Source organism: Macrotis lagotis, chromosome 1 (genome assembly GCF_037893015.1).
Source record: "Macrotis lagotis isolate mMagLag1 chromosome 1, bilby.v1.9.chrom.fasta, whole genome shotgun sequence".
Classification (NCBI taxonomy): domain Eukaryota; kingdom Metazoa; phylum Chordata; class Mammalia; order Peramelemorphia; family Peramelidae; genus Macrotis; species Macrotis lagotis.
This window is the reverse complement of record NC_133658.1, coordinates 852,386,551-852,410,869: the sequence shown is the minus strand read 5'-3', so window position 1 is coordinate 852,410,869 and position 24,319 is coordinate 852,386,551. Positions and strand designations below refer to the sequence as shown.

Genomic DNA, 24,319 nt, shown 5'->3' with positions numbered 1-24,319 from the left:
CAATCCCAGCCCCTTGCAAGAAGTAAAAAAAGAAAATGTGTTATATCTGATCACTCTCCCCCCGTGGTCCATCCTCTCCTCCATCACTCACATCCCCCCCTTCCCCCTGTCCCCCCCTCTACTTCTTACTCCAGATGCCTATACCCCATTGAGTATATATGCTGTTTCCTCTCCTAGCCACCTCTGATGAGAGCAAAGATTTCCTCATTCCCCCTTGCCTCCCCCCTTTCATATCATTGCAATAGCTCATTGTAATAAAGAAAAATCTTATTATATGAAATATCTTGGCCTATTCCCCCTCTCCTTTTTCTTTCTCCCATTACATTTCCCTTTTTCCTATTGACTCCATTTTACACCATATTTTATCTCCAAATTCAGCTTTCTCCTGTGTTTCATCTATAAAATCTCCTTCTACCTGCTCTGTTAATTGAGAAGGTTCATATGAATATTATCAGTATCATTTTTCTGTACAGGAATACATGCAGTTCATCATCATTAAGTCCCTCATATTTTCCCCTTCTCCAATCTCCATGCTTCACCTGAGTCCTGTATTTGAAGATCAAACCTTCTGTTCAGCTCTGGCCAGCTCCAACAGGAACATTTGAAATTCCCCTGGTTCATTGAAAGTCCATCTTTTTCCCTGGAAGAGGACATTCAGTTTTGCTGGGTAGTTGATTCTCAGGTGCATTCTAAGCTCTTTTTGCCTTCTGATATATTATATTCCAAGCCCTATGAGCTTTTAGTGTAGTTGCTGCTAAGTCCTGTGAGGTCCTGACTGCAGCTCCACGGTATTTGAATTGCATCCTTCTGGCTGCTTGTAATTTTTCTCTTTGACTTGGGAGTTCTGGAACTTGGCTATAATATTCCTGGGGGTTGGTTTTTTGGGATCTCTTTCTCCAGGGGATCAGTAGATTCTTTCCATTTCTATTTTGCCGTCTGCTTCTAGGATATCAGGGCAATTTTCCTGTAGTAATTCTTTGAAAATGATGTCAAGGCTCTTTTCCTGATCATGACTTTCAGGTATTCCAATAATTTTTAAATTATCTTTCCTAAATCTGTTTTTCAGATCAGTTGTTTTTTCAATGAGATGTTTCACATTTTCTTCTAATTTTTCATTCTTTTGGTTTTGAAGTATTGAGTCTTGATTTCTCGTAAATTCAGCAATCTCCCTGAGTTCTATTCTTTTGTCTGAAGGATTTGTTTTCCTCAGAGAGCTTTCTTATCTCCTTTCCATCCGGCCAGTTCTGCTTTTTAAAGCATTCTTCTCCTCAATAACTTTTTGAACTGTTTTATCTATTTGACCTAAGCTGGTTTTTAGCATGCTATTTTCTTCAGCATTTTTTTGGATTTCCTTGACTAGGCTGCTGACTTCATTTTCATGTTTTTCCTGCATCGCTCTCATTTTTTTCCCCAGTTTTTCTTCTAACTCCCTCATTTGATTTACAAAGTCTTTTTTGAGCTCTGTCATAGCCTGAGCCCAATTTCTGTTTTTCTTGGAGTCTTTAGATGCAGGAGCTTGTGCTTCCTCATCTGCAGACTGAGCATTTTGATCCTTCTTGGGCTCACAGGCAAAATATTTCTCAATGATGTTCCTGTTTTTCCTCTGCTTGCTCATTTTCCCAGCCTAAGCCTGTTTTTTGAGGTGCTTTCTGAGCTTTTGGGACACTCCCACAAGGGTCTCTGTCCTCCCTCCTGGTCTGTGAATGACCATAAGCACCCCCCTCTGCCACCGGGCTGAGGTGGGGGAGTCCTGCTGTTCTATGGGGGGGCGCCTAGACTGCAATCAGGATCTGAATGTGGTCAGAACCCCAGCATCCTGTTCCAGGGGCAGAGGACAAAGCTCAGCAGTCTCTCTTCACTCCCCTCCCTAGGTTCAATGGGCTCATGCCCTGGGGGCTCCTGCTTACCAGCTCCCCCTGTGTCTGTTTCCTGGATCTGGATTGCCTTGGCCACACTGCTCGCTGTGTGCCCTGGGGGATGGGCTTCATGTGCTCACTCTGGCAGAGGTCCCCCTCCCTTCCCCCAATTTGTGTCTGGTGCTCCCTGGTGTGTAGGTCAGGAAACTCCACCACTGCTGTGAGCCACAGCTCCCATCGCCCTGGGGCTGACTCCAGGAGGCTGTAGTTCTTTCACTCTGGAAGGCCGCCCCTCCAACCCCGGGGAGCAGAGCCTTTCTGCTCTTTTCCAGGTTACCTTGAGTAGGAGAACTGCCTCACTGGATCCCTCTGTGGGTTCCGTCTCTCAAAAATTTAGTTACGAGTCCTTAGTTTATAAGTTTTATGAGAGAGGATCCTCTCTTGTTGCCATCTTGCCCCCCCCCCCCCCAGGAATGCTATGATTCTAATGAATTCTGTTCTGATTAGAATTTTCTCTGGCTGTCCCTCATGCTTCCTTCTGAACTCCACCTGATGAATTGCTGGGATTTCCTTAAGACCCAACTAAACTCCCATCTTCTACAGGAAGCTTTTCTAATCCTTCTTAATTCTAGGGCCTTTCCTTCTATTAATGCTTTCCTATTTATCCTGTCTGGAACTTGTTTGTATGTTATCTCCCCCATTAGTTTGTATGCTTCATGAAGGCCGACATTGTCTTTTGCCTCTTTTTGCCCAGTTGTTAGTAGAATTTCCTGCATATAGAATGCTCTTCATAAATATCTACTGATTGAGTGATTAGATCACACATAGAGTAATGAATATCACATTTCATGAAAAACAGTGACTAGCAGAGTACACTCAGTAGTAAGAACATTATTGGAGAAAGGCCTCTTAACCACGTTATAGAAAAAATACTGCAGTTGAAAAGGTAGGGATTATTCAGCTTGGAGCAGAAGAGACTAAAAGAGGATATCATGGATGCTTCAGATATTTGAAAAGTTATCATAGAATAAAGATGATAAATTTTCATGGTTTTTAATTGCTGAACTAGAACCAAAGAGTTAAACTTAACATGAAACAGACTATGAAATAAAACAAGAAAATATTCTAAAATCTACAACAATCTGCCAATGGAATGGGCTGTCTCAGGAGTCAATGGGTTCCCCATCACCTGACCAATTAAAAGAAAGATGAGATGATCAACAGCTAAGCAAACTGCAGAAAAGGAATGTGCCCTTGATAAGGTCTAAGGCTCCTTCCAGCCAATGATGCTTAAAACTTTTCCTGAAGTCTCAAGGTCAGAATACCACCTTCCTTCTCTGATCTGTCCATTAACCGGCCCAACAACAAGCACTGGAGATCTGGGTAAGGCCTCATTAAAGACTTACTGAGTATGTGCATATATTCAGGCCATACTACCTGGCAGACTTAATTTCTTCAAGACTGTTAAAATTTGACAGATAAGACTGTATGATTTTTGTGGATGGGTGGAATTCACCTATCAAGACCTGAAGGATTTCAGTCCTGAAGATGTCCTCAGGAGCTGGGATTAGTGAGCTGTTACCTTCTGGTTATCATCTACCATTATGGCCACAATTGAACTAAAAAAGGCCTCTAAATCACTGTGTAGAGCAAATGTCTTGTTAGGCAAAATCCAGTCATTTTTCTGCCTACCTCAAGGTGCTCAATCTGCTTCTGTAGCTCTTTGGTGCTCATGGAGGTCTCCACTACTGGCAGATTTCCTTCACTTTCTTTTAGCCATCTCTGTAAGGCCCGAACTAGTTTCCGAAATTCATCCAATTGTTCCTGGCAAGATGATGTATCCTTCTCTCTGCCAAAGAGAAGTTTTTGTTATAGAAGAAACAAGATTCTGTCCTGAGAACATATTGAGTCCCTCAGGGGCTAATCATGGACTAACAGCAGCTCAAAAAGCCCTGGTGTGAGTAAGGAAGCCTGCATTCAAATCATGGATAAGTTATTTACCTCACTCTTAAGTCTCATTTTCTTATCTATAAAATGAGGATGTCAATAGTTGCACTGTCTGCTACAAAATGATTGCTAGTTTATTAAAAAACCTTTTTATTTAAGTACTTACAACGTTCAAGACCCTGGGTACAGTGCAAAGTACTATATGGAAAGTACTTTATAAATGTTAAAAATGTGTAGAAATTGAAGTTATTATCATTTGGCTATTTTTCTAACTGAAGAATTGGACCAAACAATTACATATGCCAGAAAGCAGTATCAAAAGCCTCATTCAAAAACCTGATTCCCTCAAAGGCTAGGGACGAATATCAGGTTCACTCTGGAATGAACATGAACTACAAGGAGAAAGAAGGGACTCTCTTCTTTCCCTGTCAGTGACAGAAGCATTCTGCTGAATTCACATTCCAGGCCTGAGCTTCATTCTGCTTGTCCTTCCAGCCTATAATTATGAAATGTAGCCATGAACTATCATTTGATACCTTGATAACTGATTCCTCAGTCAGTTAGTGCCAGAGCACTAACAAGAGGAATGCACACCTCAGGATAGGCCCTCCTTAAGAAGGTGGCGGGGGTGAGGGTGGGGAGGCAGCAAGATGGCGCAGTGGATAGAGTACCGGTCCTGGAGTCAGGAGTACCTGAGTTCAAATCCAGCCTCAGACACTTAATAATTACCTAGTTGTGTAGCCTTGGGCAAGCCACTTAACCTCATTTACCTTGCAAAAAAATCTTTTAAAAAAAAAAAAAAAAGAAGGCAGCAGGGAGTTCTAAGAGCCAGTCAAGCCAGACTAGGTCCTAGGGAAATCAAAACCAAAATGATACAGTTCCTGTCCTCAAGGGAAGCAGAAATGTGGTTACTCGTTCTACAAAGGTAGTTTTCAGTAATGGAGAGTCACTGTCAGTTGGGAGAAGCAGAAATAGCCCCAAGTTGGAGATGGTGTGTGAGTTGAGAAGGGAAATTAGGGAATCTAAGAGGAAGAGGTAAGAAGAGTCCATCTCAGGCACTATGGATAATCTGGGTGAGAAGGCAACAAGATGAGAAGTGCCATGCCATGTGAGGGACAGCAAATTAACCAATTTGGCCTGAGTATGGGAATGGGAGTACTCTGTAATTATTTTGGAAAAGAAGATTGTATCATGACTGTGAAAGGCTTTAAATAGCAAACAAAGGAGTTTATATTTGATTGTAGAGGCAATAGGGAAATTCCCGCACAATAATCTGCCATCCAATACAATCTTAGGACTATGACTTTGGCAGCAGTATGGATCATGGTTAAGACAGCAGACAACCAAGAGGCAAGGAGAGGAATTAGGAAGCTCTTGTCACAGTCTAGGCAGATGGTGGTGACAGCTTAAACTGGAAGCTGGAGGTTTGAGGGTCTCACACAGTGATGAGCCATGTCCAAGGAAACACTGCCAGGAAATAGAACTCACCTTTCTTGAACTGCTTTTTGCAGCCCTGTGAAATCCTTCTTTAGCTTCTGAACCCTTTCCTGGTGCTGGGAGGCATCCAGTGTAAAACCACAGGAGCTCAGAGCAGTGACCAAGTGCTCAAGGGCATCCAGGTTCTCTTGCTGCTCTCCCATTTCCAAATTCAGTTCCTGACAAGGCAAATAATCTTAATGTTAGGCTCTCTCTGCTGAGGTTTCTTTCTGAAAAAAGACAGGTGAACTAGAAGAGTCAAACTGGCAGGGCCAACCTCTGGATCAAATGAGTACACAGTCAATCCAGTACTCTTTAGTCATTTGTGTCAGGGCTTCTATCTCCCTTGCACAAACCCCGAACATCACCCATCACAGGGTTATCCTCACCTGAATCTGTTGGGAGAACTGAGCGATATCTCTATCAGGCTGGTTTCCAGAGGCCAGCATCCGGGCTCGGCTGTCCAAGAACTGCTGAAGCTTCTCTGAGAGGTGCTCAAACATCTCCACCTGGGGCAGGAGCTTCTTCAGGGAGCTCTCTTTCTCCTGCTGCCGCTGACACAACTGGCTGAAGCGCTCACTCACTTCCGCCAGCTTGCCCTGAAGCCCTGTGGCTGTGGCACCATCAGCTGTCTCCATGAATCGGGTGACCATTTCACGGGTAGCCTGCAGGCTGCTCTTTTGCCGGGAAATGTCCTGCTTGAGTTTCTGCCATTAAAAGTACGTTGGCTCTAAGATCCACTCACCTCAGGAAAGCTGACAAACTCTGCCCACCAATCTCAGCCTCAACTCACAATTCATGGAAAATATTTTCACAGCATTTTCAGAGCTCCTACTTCCTGCCCAACCCTCTTCAGGACATACCATTATAATAACCATCTTGCAATCTCTCTTCCTAATGCCAAACCAATTTGCAAATCACTCTGTGTGTAGATGTGTGGGTGGGGACAAGTCCCTTAGCCTGTTTGCCTTAGTTTCCTCACCTGTAAAATAGAGATAAGAATAGCCCCTATTTCCCAGGGTTGCTGTGAGGTTCAAATGAGATAGTTGCCCACAGACTGGGGCACTGTAGGAGCAATGTAAATGCAAGCAACACATGTATTATACAGATATGAACTTGAGTCATTTTCATTTTACTCTTTTTGATGATTAGCTAAGCAGACTAACTAGATGCTAAAGCCTCATAGTCCTTTAAAGGACATCTTTATTCAAGCTGGTCTGGTTTGTATTTTGCTCCCCACAGCTCTCTCACCATATTGACAGCCAAGGCTTCCTGGAGAGCTGCTGCGGTCAGTGCCGCCACCTGCTCTCCCTCCAAGCTCTTCTCTACTTCACTGATGGACTGCTGCAAGTGCTCCAGGCCCTCCTGGACACTCTGTGACTGAGCAATTGCCTTTTGTAATAAATCGGCACGCTCTTCCAGCCTCCCAGAAAGGCTCTGAAAATGGCCCAAGATGGAATCTGAAATATTCAAAGAGAAAGAGGACAGAGTATTTTTCCAGGTAAATCAATGGTCAATCCCCAAAAGAATATTCAGAAAAGGGTCATTTGTGGGTTTCCACTTGAAGAAATTCTATAAAATTGACTTGACAAGGTGTCAAGAAAACCCCAAAGGGAAGGCAAAGCCTGATATCTGGATCTCAAATGACATAAGAAATCATAAAAAATAATTTATTCCCCTAAAAAAATCAGAAGATCATCATTGAATTCTCCCTTAAACCTCTGAGCTGCCCCTCCTCCTCTCTCAAACAGATTTTCCATATAGTATTTCTTCTACATCAAGGGTTAACACCTTTTGAGAGAGATACTTAACACTTTTCTGACAAAAGGCCTTTTAGACAGCCGACAACCTGAACTGAACATCATCCCATTCCCAGGCAGAGTATTTGGATTTGGGGGTACCAGGCTCAACTCTCAGTTCTGCTATCTGTGTAACCTTGAAAAGGTACTGTCTAAGCCTTCTACTGTGATGATTTCCACCAAAATCAAACTTGCTTTCTCTAGTTTCCCAGTATCCCAGTTACAAGCAATGTTAGGTGAGGTCTCCCTATCTTCACTCTCCCCCTTCCCTGACTACATTCTTGGGGATGCTCTCCCCTTTAGCCTCCTGATCCCTGTTCCCTCAGTGTCATTCAGTTGGGCTCCATACCTGTAGTTTCTTGGATGTGCTGGGGGTCAGGAGCTGGCTCACCCTCCATCTCCAGGAGGGCCTCTGCTGCTTTCTGGAGCTTTTCTACAGGTACCTGATGGTCAGCCAGATCTCCCTGTAATTGCTATTTATCCAAGAGCAGAATTTAGACCAACAGAGTTAGGCTACTTCTAGGGCCTCTTCCACATCAGTAAACTACTCCCAAAGGTACTGCTAATGTCCACAAGGGGCTTCTTGGCACTCTGGTCTTGTTATGTCCCCACCCTTTCTAATTAATTTCCCTCCTCCAGTCATTTCTAGGTCATGAGTTGGGGGGGGGGGGCACCTTAAAAGAGACCATTATCATCTCAGGGCTTGGGATTAGTTGCTGATTTATTTTACCTTTGTGTTTGCAAGTTGTTGCTGAAGGACTGTGGGATCAGAGGCCACAGGATCCAAGAGAAGGTGTTTCACCTTGCTCTCACATTCCTGTATCCAGGCCTGAAGACTGTCCACACTGTTCTGGAATTGCTGAGAGTGGTCCAGAAGCATGTTCAGATGAGAACCTAGTTTGTTGCACTATTTCAAGAAGAGGGGGGAGAAACAGGATGAGTGAGGCTAGATCTCAGTTGCCCCCCGCTTAATGCCAGTTGCTTCAGGAGTGTCTATTTTCTTGAAAAGTGCTTTCTCTGCCCAGCTCTCCCTGTTTCCCACTTCTGTTGAAAAGTGTCCAATCCTTAAAGGGATTATTCACTTGCTTCTTCCACTTCCTTCACAACCCCAATCAGAAATGATCTCTCCTTGCTTTGCATCACATTTTCCTAGCACCCATCTTTTGACATTTCATTGTTTTTATTTCTACATACTTTCCCTCCCCTGCCAGACCATATACTTTCTGAGGACTCTATCCACTATCTTGTTCTTCTGTGTATGACCCACAGGGCTTTGTGACTGACAAATAGTAGGTGATCAGGATGTGGTTGTTTAATGAATGAAAGTAGCCAAGCATTAATTAGGGAAGAGTACACTCTAGAGTTCGATCCAGAAAATTCCACTCAAACAATCCTTGCCATGGATTCATTGGCTGTATCTGTTCTCTAATTCATAAATAAAGAATAGAAACAGGCACTTTCTGAGGAAAAAAAAAAATCAAAGCCACTTGATACTGCCCCAAATCACTATTAGAGAAATAAAACTAAAGCATATCTAAGATGCCAACACCAAACACATTAGATTAGCAAAACTGACAGAAAAAGAAAATGACAACTATAGGAGAGGCTGCAGAAAAACAGGCTGCAGTACACTAATGTTGCAGCTATGAATTGGAATAGCAGTTCAGGAAAACAATTTAGAACTCTTTCCCCAAACATTCTTAAATTATGCATAAGTTCTTACCTTTCAAGTATACTATAGGTCTCTGCCCCCAAAGAGATCAAAAGAGATTACATCATAAGAAATGATGAAGAGGATTGGTTTTAGAGAAACCTGAGAAAACTTGTGTGAACTGATGCAGAGAGAAGGGGAGCAGAATATGGGAAACAATTTGGATAACACCAAAAAAACAAACAACTCTAAAAGTTGTAAGAACTCTGGCTCAATGCAATGACCATTAATTTTAAACATCAAACTTCTTTTTGCCTATTCAGTTCCCAGCTCTTGAATGCCATATCTTGAGCACTGCCCTCCCTGATTCTCCCAGCCTGTCACAGTCTCCCTGCTCAGTCTGAGTGGTGGCAGCTCTATGATACCCTCATCATATGATAGAGGTTTGATTGACATCTGAAGTTTCATTGTTGTATCAGAGGTGTCCAACTTTTTAGCTCTTCTGGTCACACTGCCCAACAAAAACTTCTCAAGGGTCACATACAGAATTCATTACCCATTCATGAATACATGATCCACACACCATACCAAGGAGCACAACAACAAATTCAACTTGGCCACAAGACTACTGGGCTCCACAAGTTGGACATACTATAGGGTACTCCAGGAACTCTAAGGTAAGGAGCCTACCTCTACCAAAACATATATGCAACTCTTCTGAATTGCCTATGAACACTGAGAAATTAAATGACTTGCCCAGGATCATACAATAATAGAATGACCCATAGACAAGAACCCAAGTCTTCCTAACTCAGCTCTTTGTGCCATGCTGTTCTTATCCTGTACTATTATATATTACAATTATCAGTGTTAGTATTGTACCCCTCTAATTGTACCCCTTTGCCATGAGGTTGGGGACCAAGTTGTTATTTAAACTAAACATATTTTCCTAGAACATAGCACTTAATGTTAGTTATACTGTATATACATTAAGTACTTAATATTTCTCGAATAAGCAGAGCCATATGCTCAATGGCTTGCCCCACGTCTACTTCATGAGCAGGTATCAGAAAACTAATTAGATAACTGGTACCTGAGGGTCAGGTTTTCTCCATACCTTAGAGTGAAGAGCAGTATATCTCTGAGTTGCATTATCCAGCTTAGAGGTCACTAAAAGCCTGGTTGCTGAGGGTTCTGTGCCTTCCCTGGAGCTGTTTTCTGTGTCTAGGACCTTCTGTCCAGACATGGTCACAAACCGTAAGTCTCCTTTGTGGGAAATGACATCCTCTGAGAAGCTCTTCTGTCGTAGCAACAGGGACTGGAGGGCTTCAGGGTTGCTGCCCCCCCTGTGTAGAGTCTCCATTTCCCTCTCTGCCTGTAGTAGCCAGTCTTCAAACTCGCCATGATCTCGGAGGAATTTGTGCAACTCATCTCGCAAGGCCTGTGCCTGCTTCAATTCCATTTCTGCCTGGGACAGGGAGGCAGCATACTTCTCCCTCAAGTCTCCAAGCTTCTGCTGAAGTTTCTGCCGCTCTTCTGGGGCCAGGCTGTGGCCATGCTTGTCCAGAAATGCCTGAGCTGCCTGAGTGGCCAAGATGAATTCTTGTTGTTGGGAAAGCAGCTCCTGGTGACGGGTCTAGGAAGGAAACCCCAAATCAAAAGGACTGTCAGAAGGGAATGATAAAAACTCAAATTTATGTTATACTTGTTCATTCAAAAAGCATTTTCCAAATAATTCTGGTAAGGAAATTGACTATTTCTTATTTCATTTATTCAAACTGGAGGTCAGTGGAGTTAGGTGATTACCTCAGGTCCCACAGTTGGTTAGGTATCTGGGCCAGGATGAAAACCCAGGCCTTCTAATACTAAACCTGGTACTCCACATTATCTTTCAACCCACAAGAATTATGGCAAGTGAGGAATCAAAGGAACCAAGTTGTTAATCTGGTTTTCTTTGGTCCAGTGGTATTATATGGACAGTCTTCAATATTCTTAGAAGCAGATTTTCTCTTTACTAAAAAATTCCAGAATTCTCCCCTGGGCACTTGGACAAAATAATATCACCTTATGTTTGAAAAGTGTTTCTAAGGAAAAGGGGCTGGCCTTTGGGGAACCCTAGGATGACATGTGTCAGATTGAACTTCTAAAGTGATGAAGACCTTCACTTTAATTAACATTCTATTTCTTTGTCTGTCTTTCAAAACAAGTAGAGAGGGAAGGGGCTGGGGAAGGGGCCTAAGGAGGAGGGGGGGATTAGATTATCTAGACCCTGGGTACTGGATCCAGGACTGGGTTTCACTTTTGCCCAGTTGAGTATTGTTTCCTGAGAAAACAAATCCCAACATGCATAGAAACTCCAAACAACTCCCAATCATCAGAGAGATCCTAAACAATCCACATTCTTTGTGGAGACCCCAAATGATTCTCAATCCCCATGGAAACCATAACCCCCTGCATTCTATATCCCATTTCCTATAAAAGGCATGCTCTTCCAAGTATCAAGTGCTGGAGTCTATTTCGACCTAACCAGTGGTCCTTCCTTCAATAAACAGTTTTCATTCACTTCCATTTATATTGCTGCCCTTCTGGTACTGTGGATCACCTTTTGATCTTTCACTGGCTTTGACTGCAGATCAGCAAGACCAAAGTTCTTGGATTGAATCTTTCAAAGGGATTTGGTTTTCAAAGTACTTTCACATGCATTAATTTTCTGATCTTACAACAACACTGTTGAGGCAAAAACTAATGTCCACATTTTAACTGACAAGGAATCCAAGTTATAATAGGGCCAAAGTCAAAGAAGATGAATTCACCTAAATGACAGGAACAGAATCACATATGCCTCTCTGCTCCAAGCCAGGCCCTATTGCTGGCTGGTCCATGGATGGCTCCCAGCAGACACACTGCTCAAATGACAGTCTTTGTAGCCTAAGGTTTATCGCCATAACATGTTGCACATAACAAGTGCTTAATAAATTCCAGAACAATCTTGACCCTGTGCCAGCAACAAACAGCTTGAGCTTTTAAGAATGTGCCATGCAGTTTCTCCCAATCCAAAAAGAAGCTGAGGATCCAGACTGTCATCTTTCCAGACGTGATGATTATTGCCCATCCTCTCTACCACTTAGTCTGAGACAGAGCCAAGGACCAGGCCAATATCCCAAATATAGGGGTCTGCTCTTGTACAAGTCATTGGGCATGAATAGTGACACTCACCTTTGCCCCCTCATACTGCTGGTCCAGCTTTTCTGGAGCTTGGCTCATCACAGCATAGCCATCAATGGTGTCCATGTCCCCATTCCCCAAACTCTCTCCTGGGGTGTGTTCCAATTTTGGAAAGCTGGCTTTGGGCAAATCACCTGTTGATTCCAGGGAAGTCATCCAATCCAGAAGGGCATCAATTTTACTCCTGTTCTCTTCCAGTTCTTTGGCAGCTTTAGTCTGAAAATATCAATGGCAGGAGGGAAAGGAAGACCTAAGTCATTTAAAATAGCACCTGGATCAGGCTTCAGCTAAGAGGCAAAAATTAAGAGCTAATAGATTCAAAATCTGCATCTGTAAAGCATTCACACAGAAAGCCAAAACATTACCATAAACAAAATCCACTGAAAAATAATAAGGTCAAGTTCATACTCTGGCTATCTTTATCCTTCCCCTATGCTGTCCATAGTTAAGCCACAACTGTGGTCTTAGGACATCTTAGAGTTGGAGGGATCCCTAGATGGTCACTTGGTCCCACTCACTGGCCAGGTTATATAAAACCCATATTAGACACATGCCAATTGCTGTCATGGACAGAAAAGCACATATTCTCCCATTCCAACCAGGGATGAGAATTCTCTGTTATCTAAACCATACCCTCCTCTCTTCCAAGGTACTCAGTTCTCAAACTTTTCCTAAGTCTGACTTTCCATTTATTTGGTGGTTCTTTTGACATTTAAGCTGGCAAAGGATTATTACAGACATGAGTTATTGCTTAGGAATTTCAAAACAACCCTGTGAGTTAAGTGCTACAATGTTTTTCCATTTTACAGATGAGGAGACTGAGATGGGCTAAATAACTTGCCCTAAGTTGCAGAGCTAGGAAGTGCCTGAGGTGGAATTGAAAACCCTATCTTTCCATTTCAGCACTCTATTCAGTATGTACTGTGGTACAACACTGTTGGACTCAAAGAGTCAAGAAGACTTGGGGGGGGGGGGTGCAGCTAGGTAGCGCAGTGGATAGAGGACCAGTCCTGGAGATAGGAGGACCTGAGTTCAAATTCGGCCTCAGACACTTAATAATTACCTAGTTGTGTGATCCTGGGCAAGTCACTTAGCCCTACTGCCATGCAAAAACAAAAACAAAAACAAAGAAAAGAAGACTCAGGTCCCAATCTTGCTCCTGACATTTAAGTCAAGTCATTTCACCTCCCCAGCCCTCACTGACTGCATTGATTTGTCTTGGAGAAGGGAGTTCCTACATGAGGAGCTCCTTATTCTGATAAAATTAATCTTTCTCACAGTCATACAGTTGATTTTTATTGATCTTCTCAAGATTTTCCATATCCTTCTTTAGCTGCTGAGACCAGAGGAAACCTAAGGTAGTAATGAGTATGATAAAAGATGACTATCAGACTATTTCTATAGTTTCCTATTTCAAGTGTGCTTGCATTTTAACTGGAGTACTTCAGGAATGACTTAGGGCCAGCCTGCCATCCATTTGACTCCAAAGTGTTTAGTTCTAACAGATCCTGGATTTTAGAGCTGGCCAAGAACCCTGAAGATTATCTAGAACAGGTTGCCCAACTGCACTTTTGTGTCCCCTGGCTTCCCAAATCAACTCATGGGTTGATTTCATTCTATTTCGTTTATTTCTTTAATGAAGTAACTTACTGTTGGGTACTGAGATTTCTTTTTTTTCCTTTAGGTTTTTGCAAGGCAAATGGGGTTAAATGGCTTGCCCAAGGTCACACAGCTAGGTAATTATTAAGTGTCTGAGGCGGGATTTGAACTCAGGTACTCCTGACTCCAGGACTGGTGCTCTATTCACTGCACCACCTAGCTGCCCCTGAGATTTCTTTTTCAAACATACTCTTATGACTTGGAATTCCTTGCTGATGTTTTTGAGGGGAAAAATGTGGCCCTTAGGTTCTTCACTAAGATGGCAGCCCAGAACAAGTGTCTAGGGCTGTGCTCTACTCCTGTTAACTCCTTCACTACCTTTTCAGATTCCTGCTGCAAGGCTGCAGTGACTGCCTCTTCCAGTTCCTTCTGGGCCACGTGTGTCCGCTCCTGCAATGCCTCAGACTGTTGTTTGGCTTGGTGCAGCTTTTCCCTCAGGCTGCTCAGTTCATGTGGGCTCAGTTTGGACTGGTTCTCCTCCAGGAATCCTTCAATGTCTTTGATAATATTGGCAAAGGAAGTGGCATGGTTCTGGACATCCTTTTGCAGATCCTTATGTGAAAATGGGGGAGAGAAGTGATTAATCTCTATATCACTAAGTAGCATAATGGAGGGAGTAGCTATCAAATTAGGGAATAACATGGATATTCTAAGAGCCATGGTCTCAATACTGATAGCTATTGCTGCTAAGAAGCTAACAAGTAGTCTGCAAATTGTGAGAGCATGTATCAATTAACCATGGAAACAGAGTGAACCATAGACACAGATAATCCAAAAGCCATTCATACTAAGCTGACCTTAGAATTCATATAAAATACACACATGTAGTAGGTTTACTCTCCTATTTTGAAAGGAATTTTTAAAACAACATTTCATTCTTTGCATAGAAATTAGGCAATAATAAACTAGGCAATAATCCAGGAGCATGTTGTATGGCAGAGAGCCACAATTCCTCTTGGTGAGCCTTCTTGTGCTCACCTAAGAGAAAACAAAGGAATGGAATATACATGGTCCCATGACATATGTCTTTAGCAGGGCTGGGTAGGAGTCTGCCTCCTTGCCTCCATCCCTGTCCCAATACTGACCTTGACAGAGTCTTGCTTCTGCTGCAGGGTGAAGAGGTCCTCAGGGCTGCCCCCTCTAACATGGTGACCTGTCAAGGCCCGCTCAGCTTGGCTTACCCAGGTACAAAGGTCTTCCAGTCTCTGGTGACATGTATTCTGCTGTTCCTGGAGTGTCTGGTGGGAATGCAAAGGCATTAAAAAACAGTCAATACCTCCTCCCAAAGGGGGGCCCAAATAAAAATCAAGACCTTGAAATGCAAAATGGAAAGATTATACTGCAAGGTGGGTAGGTGGGGTGAAATGGGACAAGCACAGAAACCATACTTGGAAAGCTCTCCTGGCCTCCCAGTCTGAGCATCAAAGTCTGTGTGATGAAAACAAGAACAAATGATCCGTTATCATTTGCCCCCATACTGCTTTAATATAACTAATTCTTTATCATCCAGGGTAAATAGGTGTAAAGACCCTTAGATATTTAAAATTCATATATGATAAAGTTGGACTGATACTTTCAAGATTTTCCTTCATTAAATCTTTGAGCTCCTAAATTGATTTTTGAGTTTTAGGTTCTTTCATTTTTCCTGCCCTTTGAATCTGCTAAATATTGAAAAAATGGATAAAAGGAAGGAAAATCATTGCATGCCATATGTTATGAGGCCTGTGATATGGAAAAGAAGAAAATTTTCCAGCAATAATTTTTACACAATGACCACCTGCCCAGTTATCCCCTGTGAATTACACAGATGTGAGAGGCTTGGAGAGAGGTCCCTGGCCTGCTTCTGTGACTGGTTCCACCTCCAGGCCCCACCTTTGCTGCATGACAAAAAAGCACCAGATAGAGAAGGGATTGAGCATGATGTGTGTTTCTGACCATCTTTTTCTTATTAAAAACAAACAAACAAACAAACAATCCTGAACTGAGCATTTTCTTCTCACCAGTGTCTACCTCACAATGGTGCTCTGGCACCTACACTCACAAAGAGGTGCCCATCTTGGCTCCCTCTCTCTCCCCCTCCTTTTAACACAAACAACATAAGGATTCTGGAAAAGAACTCCTAAGAGCTCTTCAGCTGCAAAGAGGGATCTTCATGGGTTAGGATGGGTGCAGATTGAATCTGAAAAAAGCAAAGCAAACAGGTTAACACACACACAGGTAGATATAGAGGAAGGCATAGGATTTAAGGGGTTCAGGGTTAACATAGATTGTGGGATTAATTGTGTGCTTGGTGAGAATATCCACATGCAGCTATACTACCCACTGTGATTCAGTGGTGCCCTCAGGGGCCTTACAATTCACTGCTACAGTCAACACAACTTCATTAATTACTCAAAGATGCTGAGAGCACTGGACTCGATTTGTAGAGTGCTAAGCCAGGTCCTAAGTGAATTTCCAGATTTGGAAAACTAGATGATTGCACCCCTGCCACCTTGAAAGCTCTTCTTTGGTCAGTGTTCAAATGCACCTTCATGCACAACTGATTCAAAGACCCAGCTGAAGGGAGATAAGTGTAAAAGTATCTCAGATCTTTTCTAGGGGTCCTTTGCTTTCTTCATAACAATTAAGGTGGGGAATACATATGGTTTGGGTGCTAATTTACAAATTGAACTCCAAGACCCAGAAAGGTGAAGTCATCTATTTGTTTAATAATAATATCTGACATTTATATAGCATTTTAATTCTTGCAAAATACTTTACATACATCATCTAATATGATCCTCAAAACAACACTGTGAAGGAAGTAACAAAACTAAGACTCAGAGAATGTGAGGGATGGCCCAGGGATATGTATGTAGCCAGAATTCAAGACAGGGCTTGAATCTGGGGGGAGCTTGTAAGGCTCTTTCTAATGCAAAAACACCCTGATGCTTGCCTCCTCAAAAGGGAGATTACATATGGGAGGTAAAAAATAATTTGCATCATTCAAAAACTGTTGCAGAATGGTCCAAAGGATAATGTTCTGTCCTTGAATCAGGAAGTCTCTACCCAATGGCCTCTTCATCCTTTGGCCCTGCCCTCTGCCCATGAAGCCTCTCCCTTGAGTTGACTGCTCCTCACAGAAGCTCCATCGGAGGAGGCGCCCTTCTGACTTCCTCACTGGCACTCTAAGCCTGGGTGTCATGAGTCTGTTCCTTCCTGCCCCCTTTAACTCCCTTTCATGTCTTGTCCTCGATTAGAATTTAAGCTCCCTGAGGGGAGAGACTATTTTCCTGAGTGTAGTGCCTGGATATCCTATAAGCATTCAATAAATGTTTATGAGCTTGGGAGACACGAAATAACCTCTCTCACTTGCAATTTCCTCATCTATAAAGTGAGGGTCATTCTATTTACTACTTCCCAGGGATGTTGTGAGGATCACATAATTTAACTGATGTCTTTCAAACAGTAAACCAGAAAGGAGTCGGCTACATCGTGGAGTCAGGCTCTGCTAATTGTGAAGTGTATGACTTGTCAGCAAATCACTTCCCAGAAAGTGAGTTTCAGGTAATCCAGTAGTAAAATGAGACCAAAAATCCTGGCACAGTCCAGATGACAGTGTTGCTGTGAGCAGAGCCCTTTGCAAACCATAAAAAGAATGTTTAAATGGGAGAAATGACAGGATCATTCCTCTGTCATTTGTCATACATATAAGGCTGCTATGACTTTAGCAAGCACATGTCTAGAACATGTTCAGTTTTACAAACTGCTCCTCAAATATGATCTCATTTTATCCTCCCAACAACCCCTTTTGACAGATGAAGTAACTGAGACACAGAGAGGCTAAATGATTTGCCTGCCTTCACCTGGTCAGCAAGTCTCTGGCAGGAATTAGAAGCCAACCTTCCTGACTCCGAGTCCAGTGCTCTATCCACTATCCTATTTAACTGCCCTATTAAAGGGCACTGTTAAAGAAAGGACTAGAATATGTCTAATGATATCTGGTGCAATTTTCCTAATCACTCTTTGAAAGAATGGAGGTGGCCACAAATACATTTTTGAGAGCAGGCTGGGAGTGGCAACCAGGGAGCCAAGGAGGAAAGAGCTTCTCCAAAGGCCTGACCTGAACCTGGGCAGCCTGCATCACTCGCTGAAGATGGCCCTGGAGCACATCCTTTTGAGCTGTGGTATGCACTGACAACTCATGGAATGTCTTCTGCAGTTCAGTCAGAAGCCTCAGCAACTTCCGGCTCTGTGGAGGGGCCAAGTCCTGGGCATGCTCTGAGATGAAATACTGAATATCCAAAGCAAGAATATCCAGCTGAGATCTCCTCTCAGAGAAGGGCTGTTTCAAGGCCTGAAAAAGTACAACAAAAAGATGAATAGGAAATGAACCTCCTTTTCACTGCCTCCCTTCTCAGTAGAGATGCCCCAGTTAAAAATAAAACAAACGGCTAGAGAGGCTTCTTTCTTCTGCTAAGCATGGAGAGACAAACCTGAGAGCCTCTCCTTTCTATATTCTCTAGGCTCCTCATAGGGAATGTTAAGTTCCCTCTATTAGACTTTGATTCCCAAATATATTCAATAAGCTTAAGTGCTCAATGAATAATTAAAGCTCTAAACATATCATTTCTGCTTGGCTTTGGGATTCTTTACTTTGAAAATTCAATTTCATGAATGAATGAATGATTGAAAAAGCATTTATTAAACACATTATGTTGTAGACACTCTGCCATAGGTTGGGGGTCGAAGATTAAAAAAAAAAGCCAATCTCTGCCTTCAGAGAGCTTGCATTCTAACAGGGAAAGGTGATCCCTAGGAAAGGTGGAAGCATCTAGGATGGTGGTGGTGTTCTAAGATGGTGAAATGAGAGCAGCCAGGCAGTGATAGGCATACAGCAAGCTGGTATGGGCAGATATCTGGGTGGCCTGGATAATAACTGACATTCATATAGGACTTTATGTATATTGTCTCATTTGAGCCCCACAACAACTGAGGGGGAGGGGAGGAGTATAATTGTGTTCATTTTGTAGGTGAGGAAATTAAGGGTAAGAAGGGTAAGAAGACTCATTTGGGGTCACACACAAGGACCTGGGCTGGACTCCAAGTTGAGCACTCCAAAACACCAGCAGGCCACTACCAAAGAGTGCATTTATCTTTGAAATTCAGAATGCTATTTCCTTGTTATGGATTCACTGGAGGCAGTCTGCCCTCCAGCAAATCTAGATGTCTAATGGATAGTTTGCTGGATTTGGAGTCAGGAATACCTGGATTCTATTCCCAATTCATACACTGACTAGTTGCACAACCCAGGAAAAATCACTCAATTTCCTTCTCACCTTCAGTTTTCTGAGGCATATGAGGCAAAATAATGAGACTTGTGGTAAGAATCGAGTCAGAAAATATGTGTAAAGGGCTTGGAAATCTTAAATACTACAGAAACTCCCGCTATTATTATTATTTCCTCCATAATTATGTTTTTGAAATTGCTAGTTGATAAGGGGTTGTCAGTCGGGAGCCTGATAAAACACTGCAAACAAAAGAAAGCTCCCTAGAAATAGATGCTGAAGGGGCAGCTAGGTGGCACAGTGGATAAAGCACCGGCCCTGGAGTCAGGGGTACCTGGGTTCAAATCTGGTCTCAGACACTTAATAATTACCTAGCTGTGTGGCCTTGGGCAAGCCATTTAAACCCATTTGCCTTGCAAAAAAAAAAAAAAAAGATCATTGAAATAGATGCTGAATGGAACCTCAGAGGATATCTCATTGGAGTACCTCACCTTTCCAAGGGACCAAAGAAGGAGGGACTTGTTTAAGATTATAAACAAGTCCTTGGTAGATTCAGGATTAGGATGCAGGTCTCTGGAGCTCTAATTCAGCTCTTTCCACTACAACCCACAATCACTGATGTTACTGCTCTACTTTGCATTGAGGGACTACCCATGTGACAGATTCCTTCCTGCCTGAATTCAGGGAAGAGGAGCCAAAGATTGCAGCTTCTCTTTCCTAAGTCACTGGCTCCAAATAGAATGAGCCCAGGCACAGTGTACATCTTTGCAAGGCCACAGAGTGTCAAGAAGACTAAGAGGAATGCAAGGTTCTGGAATCAGAACTGACAATTTTGCATCAGGTTTATCACTGAACCAGAACCTAGGGAATAGGCTGATCCAGATACTTAGCTCTGGTGATAATAACCAGTTTGATATAGGAGGAATGGCATCTACAAAGTGTCATATGCTTAATTATATTAAAAAATTAAACAGATCTGACATCACACCCAAAATGAAAAGCTACCCAAAGAGTTCTAATGCCACATTAACAATAACTCACATTTTCATATCACCTTTATGTTTAAAAAATGCTTTTTGCTTACAAATAGTAGGCCACTGCCCCTAGATAACAGGCTATCCATTGGAGATGAGATTTAACATTATCTTGCCTGGAACCATCATCATCCAGACTGACCTTAGCCTGGCAACCCAGTCCACCTCTTTTTCTAGCTTTCTCTATTAGAATGCCAGCTCCTTGAGGGAGAGCATTGCTTTAATGCACCTGTTTGTATTCCCAGTGCTTATCATGGTGCCTTTTCTAAATCCTAACACAGTGCTTTTAGGTTAAAAATTTTTCTTCACATTATTTTCACTGCTCCTCACAACACCCCAGTTATCATTCACTGAATACACATTATGTCCCAGGCGCTGTGTTAAGGGCTGATCAACACACAGTGCAAGCATTATTCTGTCCATTTTAGAGATGAGAGGATTGAGGCTCAGAAAGATGAAGTGATTTGTCTAAAGCTATACAGCCAGTAGATGGAGGTGAGTCTAGAACACAGGCCTCTTGATTCCCTGTCTTACAGCCTTTCTCTTCCTCTATACTATAACTGCTCTAAATAGAAATTCTTTTTTTTTTTAGGTTTTTTTTGCAAGGCAAATGGGGTTAAGTGGCTTGCCCAAGGCCACACAGCTAGGTAATTATTAAGTGTCTGAGACCGGATTTGAACCCAGGTACTCCTGACTCCAAGGCCGGTGCTTTATCCACTATGCCACCTAGCTGCCCCTTAAATAGAAATTCTTTAACAGAAAAGATAAAAACTCCAAGGAAAAATTAAATTCATGATGAGTAACTGAAAGTCAGGCAATACCTCATATTCCTGAAGATGATTATTCAAGTCAGTAGCATCAGATTCATTGACATTCTCCCTGTGGTATAGAGAGTGACTGATTTCATTAATCCAGGTCCCTAATTCTTGAAGTTTGCCTTGTAGCACTTCATGTTGGCTCAAGATTTTATCCTATAGGGAAAAAAAGTCAGAGAATTATAATTATAATTCCCTAAGCCTGCCCAGACTTTTTGGATCTGTCATGTAGCTGAGAAGAATAATTCTACCTTTTCCACATCCACACTGTTCTGCAGGCTGAGCAATCTGGAGGCCCATGTGTCACTCACAGATCTGAAAGATTTTTGAAGATTTTTGGCATCTTTCTCCATGGCCTTCAGCAACTGAGCAGGGACTTCCTGGGGCTGGTGGGCCACAATTTGACTAACACACTCCAGCTCTCTATTCACTAGGATGGACAGATCCTTTAGCTCTTGGTCTAGGACCTGTAAAGTAGAAAAGGAAATTAACTCTATATGGCCCAAGGGGATGAATACAAAGGAAGAGTATGAAGGAATAGTACAGATTAGCTTGAAGGCTGCAGGAGAGAAGTATCAAAAAAGTGTTTTTTAAAACTATGTGGGTGGTCAGAAGAAGAAAAATGACAATGGAAGACTCTAGACTGTATGAGATGATAAAGCTTAATGGACAAGAGAAAGCAAGTGGGGTTGTTTAACTCCATCCACTTCCTGGTTAAGTTTCTTCCACACTGCTCCTCTCCATCATTTTATAGCTATTAATGATATACCCTTTCTTTGCTAGACTTGAAATTGTTCAAATTTCTAAGTTTGCAGGCATATTTTGACTCAATGAACCTTCATGTCAAAGCTTCCCAACAGTGAAAATGATTGTCTCTGGAAGTAGTACTCAGAAATAAACTTCAAGAGTGGATAGTGTGGCACAGTATAATGGATAGAGTCCTGGACTCAGAATCTGGAAGCCACAGATTCAAATCTTATCTCAAGTTGGGAAAATGGAAGAAACAGTTATTAAGAACCAACAATGTGTCAGGCACTGTACTAATCACTTTATAAATATTAACTAAGTGCTTTTTATCTGGGCTGACCACACCTGGGCATGTTATTTGAAATGTTCTCTCATTTTCAGAGATAACAATCCTTATATCATTCACTTCACAGAGTTGGAAGGACCAAATGAGAATGCATATGAAAGGTATGACAAACCATAACATGCTTGATAAATATCAGATACCAGAATCATCATTACCCAATGGAGGAGGGATACTACAATGGGATTCCTGTTCAAAGACAGACTGGATCAGACTCTCCCTGAAGTTGCTTACAACTGAGCCCTTCCAGTTTCCTTGTTGTTCCAAAGTTGCCCCATCCTTGGGAATTTTTATTGCCCCATTTTGTGTCTTTCCCCACCTCTGTAGCATTTTTATTGCAGTGGAGCATGAATAGCAAGGAAAAAAGACAGTTATATATAGGGAACAAATAGGACAGTTTATCTAGAATGTAAAGTGTATGAAGTTAAGCAATATAAAGTAATCCTGGAAAGGTGATGATGATGATGATGATGATGATATTCAGCTAACATTTATACAGTACTCACTCTGGATCAGGCTCTGTGCTAAGTGTTTTATGATCACTGTCACTTGAGTCTCACAACAATCCTGGGAGGCTGGTATTATTATTATCCTCATTTGTCAGATGAGGGAACTGAGGCAGATGGAGGTTAAATGACTTGCCCAGGGTCACACAGCAGTGAGTGTCAGTGGTCAGGTTTGAATTTGCATATTGATGAATTCAAATTCAAAGCTCCATGTCCAGAACTCTATCTACTGTGCCTCCTAATCAGATCATGAAGGGTTTTAAATGCAAAATATGAGTTTGTATCTGGAGACAATAAGGAACCATTAGAACTTTTTGATCAAGGAAATAACATGATCAGATCTATCCTTTAAGAACAACAACATCAAAATTATATGAAATATATTATTTGGAGGGAGAGACTAGAAGCAAGGTGGCATTGCCACAGGTTGTCAGGACGTTATTCCAACTATTCAGACAAGTGGTGATGAGAGCCTGAACTATGATGTCAGCAGAGAAGGGAAGGTTGCCTAGAAAGATGGTAGTATTCTCAATAGAAACAGAAAAGGTAGGAAGAAGAGAAGGTTCTAGAGAAACAATGAGTTCTATTTTGTACATGATGAATTTGAGACACTTATGGGACAGGAGAAATGTAGGCAGCTGGTGAAGCAGGACTCAAGTTTAAGAGAAAGATTTTAGAGCCTACAGTGGAGATGTGTAAGTCACCCACATAGATAGGTCCCAACTAAAGTAATGGAATTGATGTCATTACCAAATGTATAAAAGAGGGTCTGGGAGAGAGTACTGAAGGAAGACACAAAAGAAGGGGAGGGGATGGGTAAGGATTTTGTGAAAGGGACTAAGAAGTAGTTAGATGGATAGAAAATCCAAATGGTTTCAAAGCTACATATCTGTTGGTCAAAATAACCCAAAACTACAATGTGGAACAGCAGTCCTAATACTACCAGTGGGCAAGTACCATAGAATTTAGTTAACCCTACTTTATTCAAGCTATAGATCCTTGCTGATCCTGAGACAAAAGTTACCCAGAAAACTCATTCAGACTAGAATCTAGAAATAAAACTGAATGCAAATCTCAAAAATTAGCTCTATCTTTTCATTTTGTTAATACTGGATCTGAACTCTAGGTATATATCCAAAGAGAGCCCTAGAATCAAGCAGGAAGTTCTGTAAACTCACCTTTGCCTGGAGCAATTGGTCCTGTAATTCTGCTAGGCTCATTTCTACTGGACAGATCTGTTTGGTTCTCATCTCAATATTTCGAAGGAGAGAGAGGTAAGACACCAGCTGTTCATCATGCTCCAAACAGAGCTGGCGGCTATACACTGTCTATAGAATAAAAAAAAAAACTATTTAGACCTCAGATAAGTTCCTTCTGGTTCAGTTTTCCTCTTCCGAATAACAAAGGTTTTCATTTTGAAGACACTAAAACAAAACAAACTCAGAGATCTAGACTTACATATGCTTCCTTTCTACTAGAGAATCATTTCAAATAATGGTGACAAAAATGTGATTTCATAAATGCTGTTATCAGGTCATTTCTGTTAATTCAGAAGCAATATTTTAGCAAACATATCAATTTCCCAAAGACATCTTGCCTTTAGGTGGCATTGCCACAGGTTGTCACAATTTTTTTTTTAGATTTTTCAAGGCAATGGGGTTAAGTGGCTTGCCCAAGGCCACATGGCTAGATAATTATTAAGTGTGTGAGGTCGGATTTGAACCCAGGTACTCCTGACTCCAAGGCCAGTGCTCTATCCACTGTGCCATCTACCTGCCCCGTCACAATATTTTCAATAGAAAATCCCTATCTTCAAGATTCTGCAATGTTCTGCATAAGGTAATGCTAGAACTACTGCCTTAATTCCCTAAAACAATTCCCTATTAGGAGGGAATGTGATACAATTTAGTTTAGAAGAGCTGAGTATGACTCTGTTCTACCAATTACTAGCCACATCACAAGAAAAGAAGGCAATATGGTATACCCAAAGGAAT

General features: G+C 42.0%; 1 protein-coding gene across 24 annotated transcripts in view; it reads right to left on the bottom strand.

Annotated features, from left to right (window-relative positions):
- Nucleotides 1–24,319, bottom strand: part of MACF1 (microtubule actin crosslinking factor 1) — a 392,086-nt gene that overhangs the window by 124,731 nt on the left and 243,036 nt on the right. For 19 of the 24 annotated variants that reach the window (XM_074217596.1, XM_074217597.1, XM_074217598.1 and 16 more), the window contains 14 exons: nucleotides 23,504–23,653; nucleotides 20,981–21,196; nucleotides 20,736–20,885; nucleotides 17,716–17,949; nucleotides 14,699–14,851; nucleotides 13,932–14,165; nucleotides 11,946–12,170; nucleotides 9,847–10,365; nucleotides 7,809–7,985; nucleotides 7,428–7,551; nucleotides 6,531–6,739; nucleotides 5,669–5,986; nucleotides 5,292–5,458; nucleotides 3,549–3,705 (listed from right to left, as the gene is read on the bottom strand). In XM_074217596.1, the coding sequence (XP_074073697.1) occupies nucleotides 3,549–3,705; nucleotides 5,292–5,458; nucleotides 5,669–5,986; nucleotides 6,531–6,739; nucleotides 7,428–7,551; nucleotides 7,809–7,985; nucleotides 9,847–10,365; nucleotides 11,946–12,170; nucleotides 13,932–14,165; nucleotides 14,699–14,851; nucleotides 17,716–17,949; nucleotides 20,736–20,885; nucleotides 20,981–21,196; nucleotides 23,504–23,653 (3,033 nt within the window). The remainder of the gene's footprint in view (nucleotides 1–3,548; nucleotides 3,706–5,291; nucleotides 5,459–5,668; nucleotides 5,987–6,530; nucleotides 6,740–7,427; nucleotides 7,552–7,808; nucleotides 7,986–9,846; nucleotides 10,366–11,945; nucleotides 12,171–13,931; nucleotides 14,166–14,698; nucleotides 14,852–17,715; nucleotides 17,950–20,735; nucleotides 20,886–20,980; nucleotides 21,197–23,503; nucleotides 23,654–24,319) is intronic. The other 5 variants (XM_074217609.1, XM_074217615.1, XM_074217613.1 and 2 more) reach the window with 1 other exon arrangement.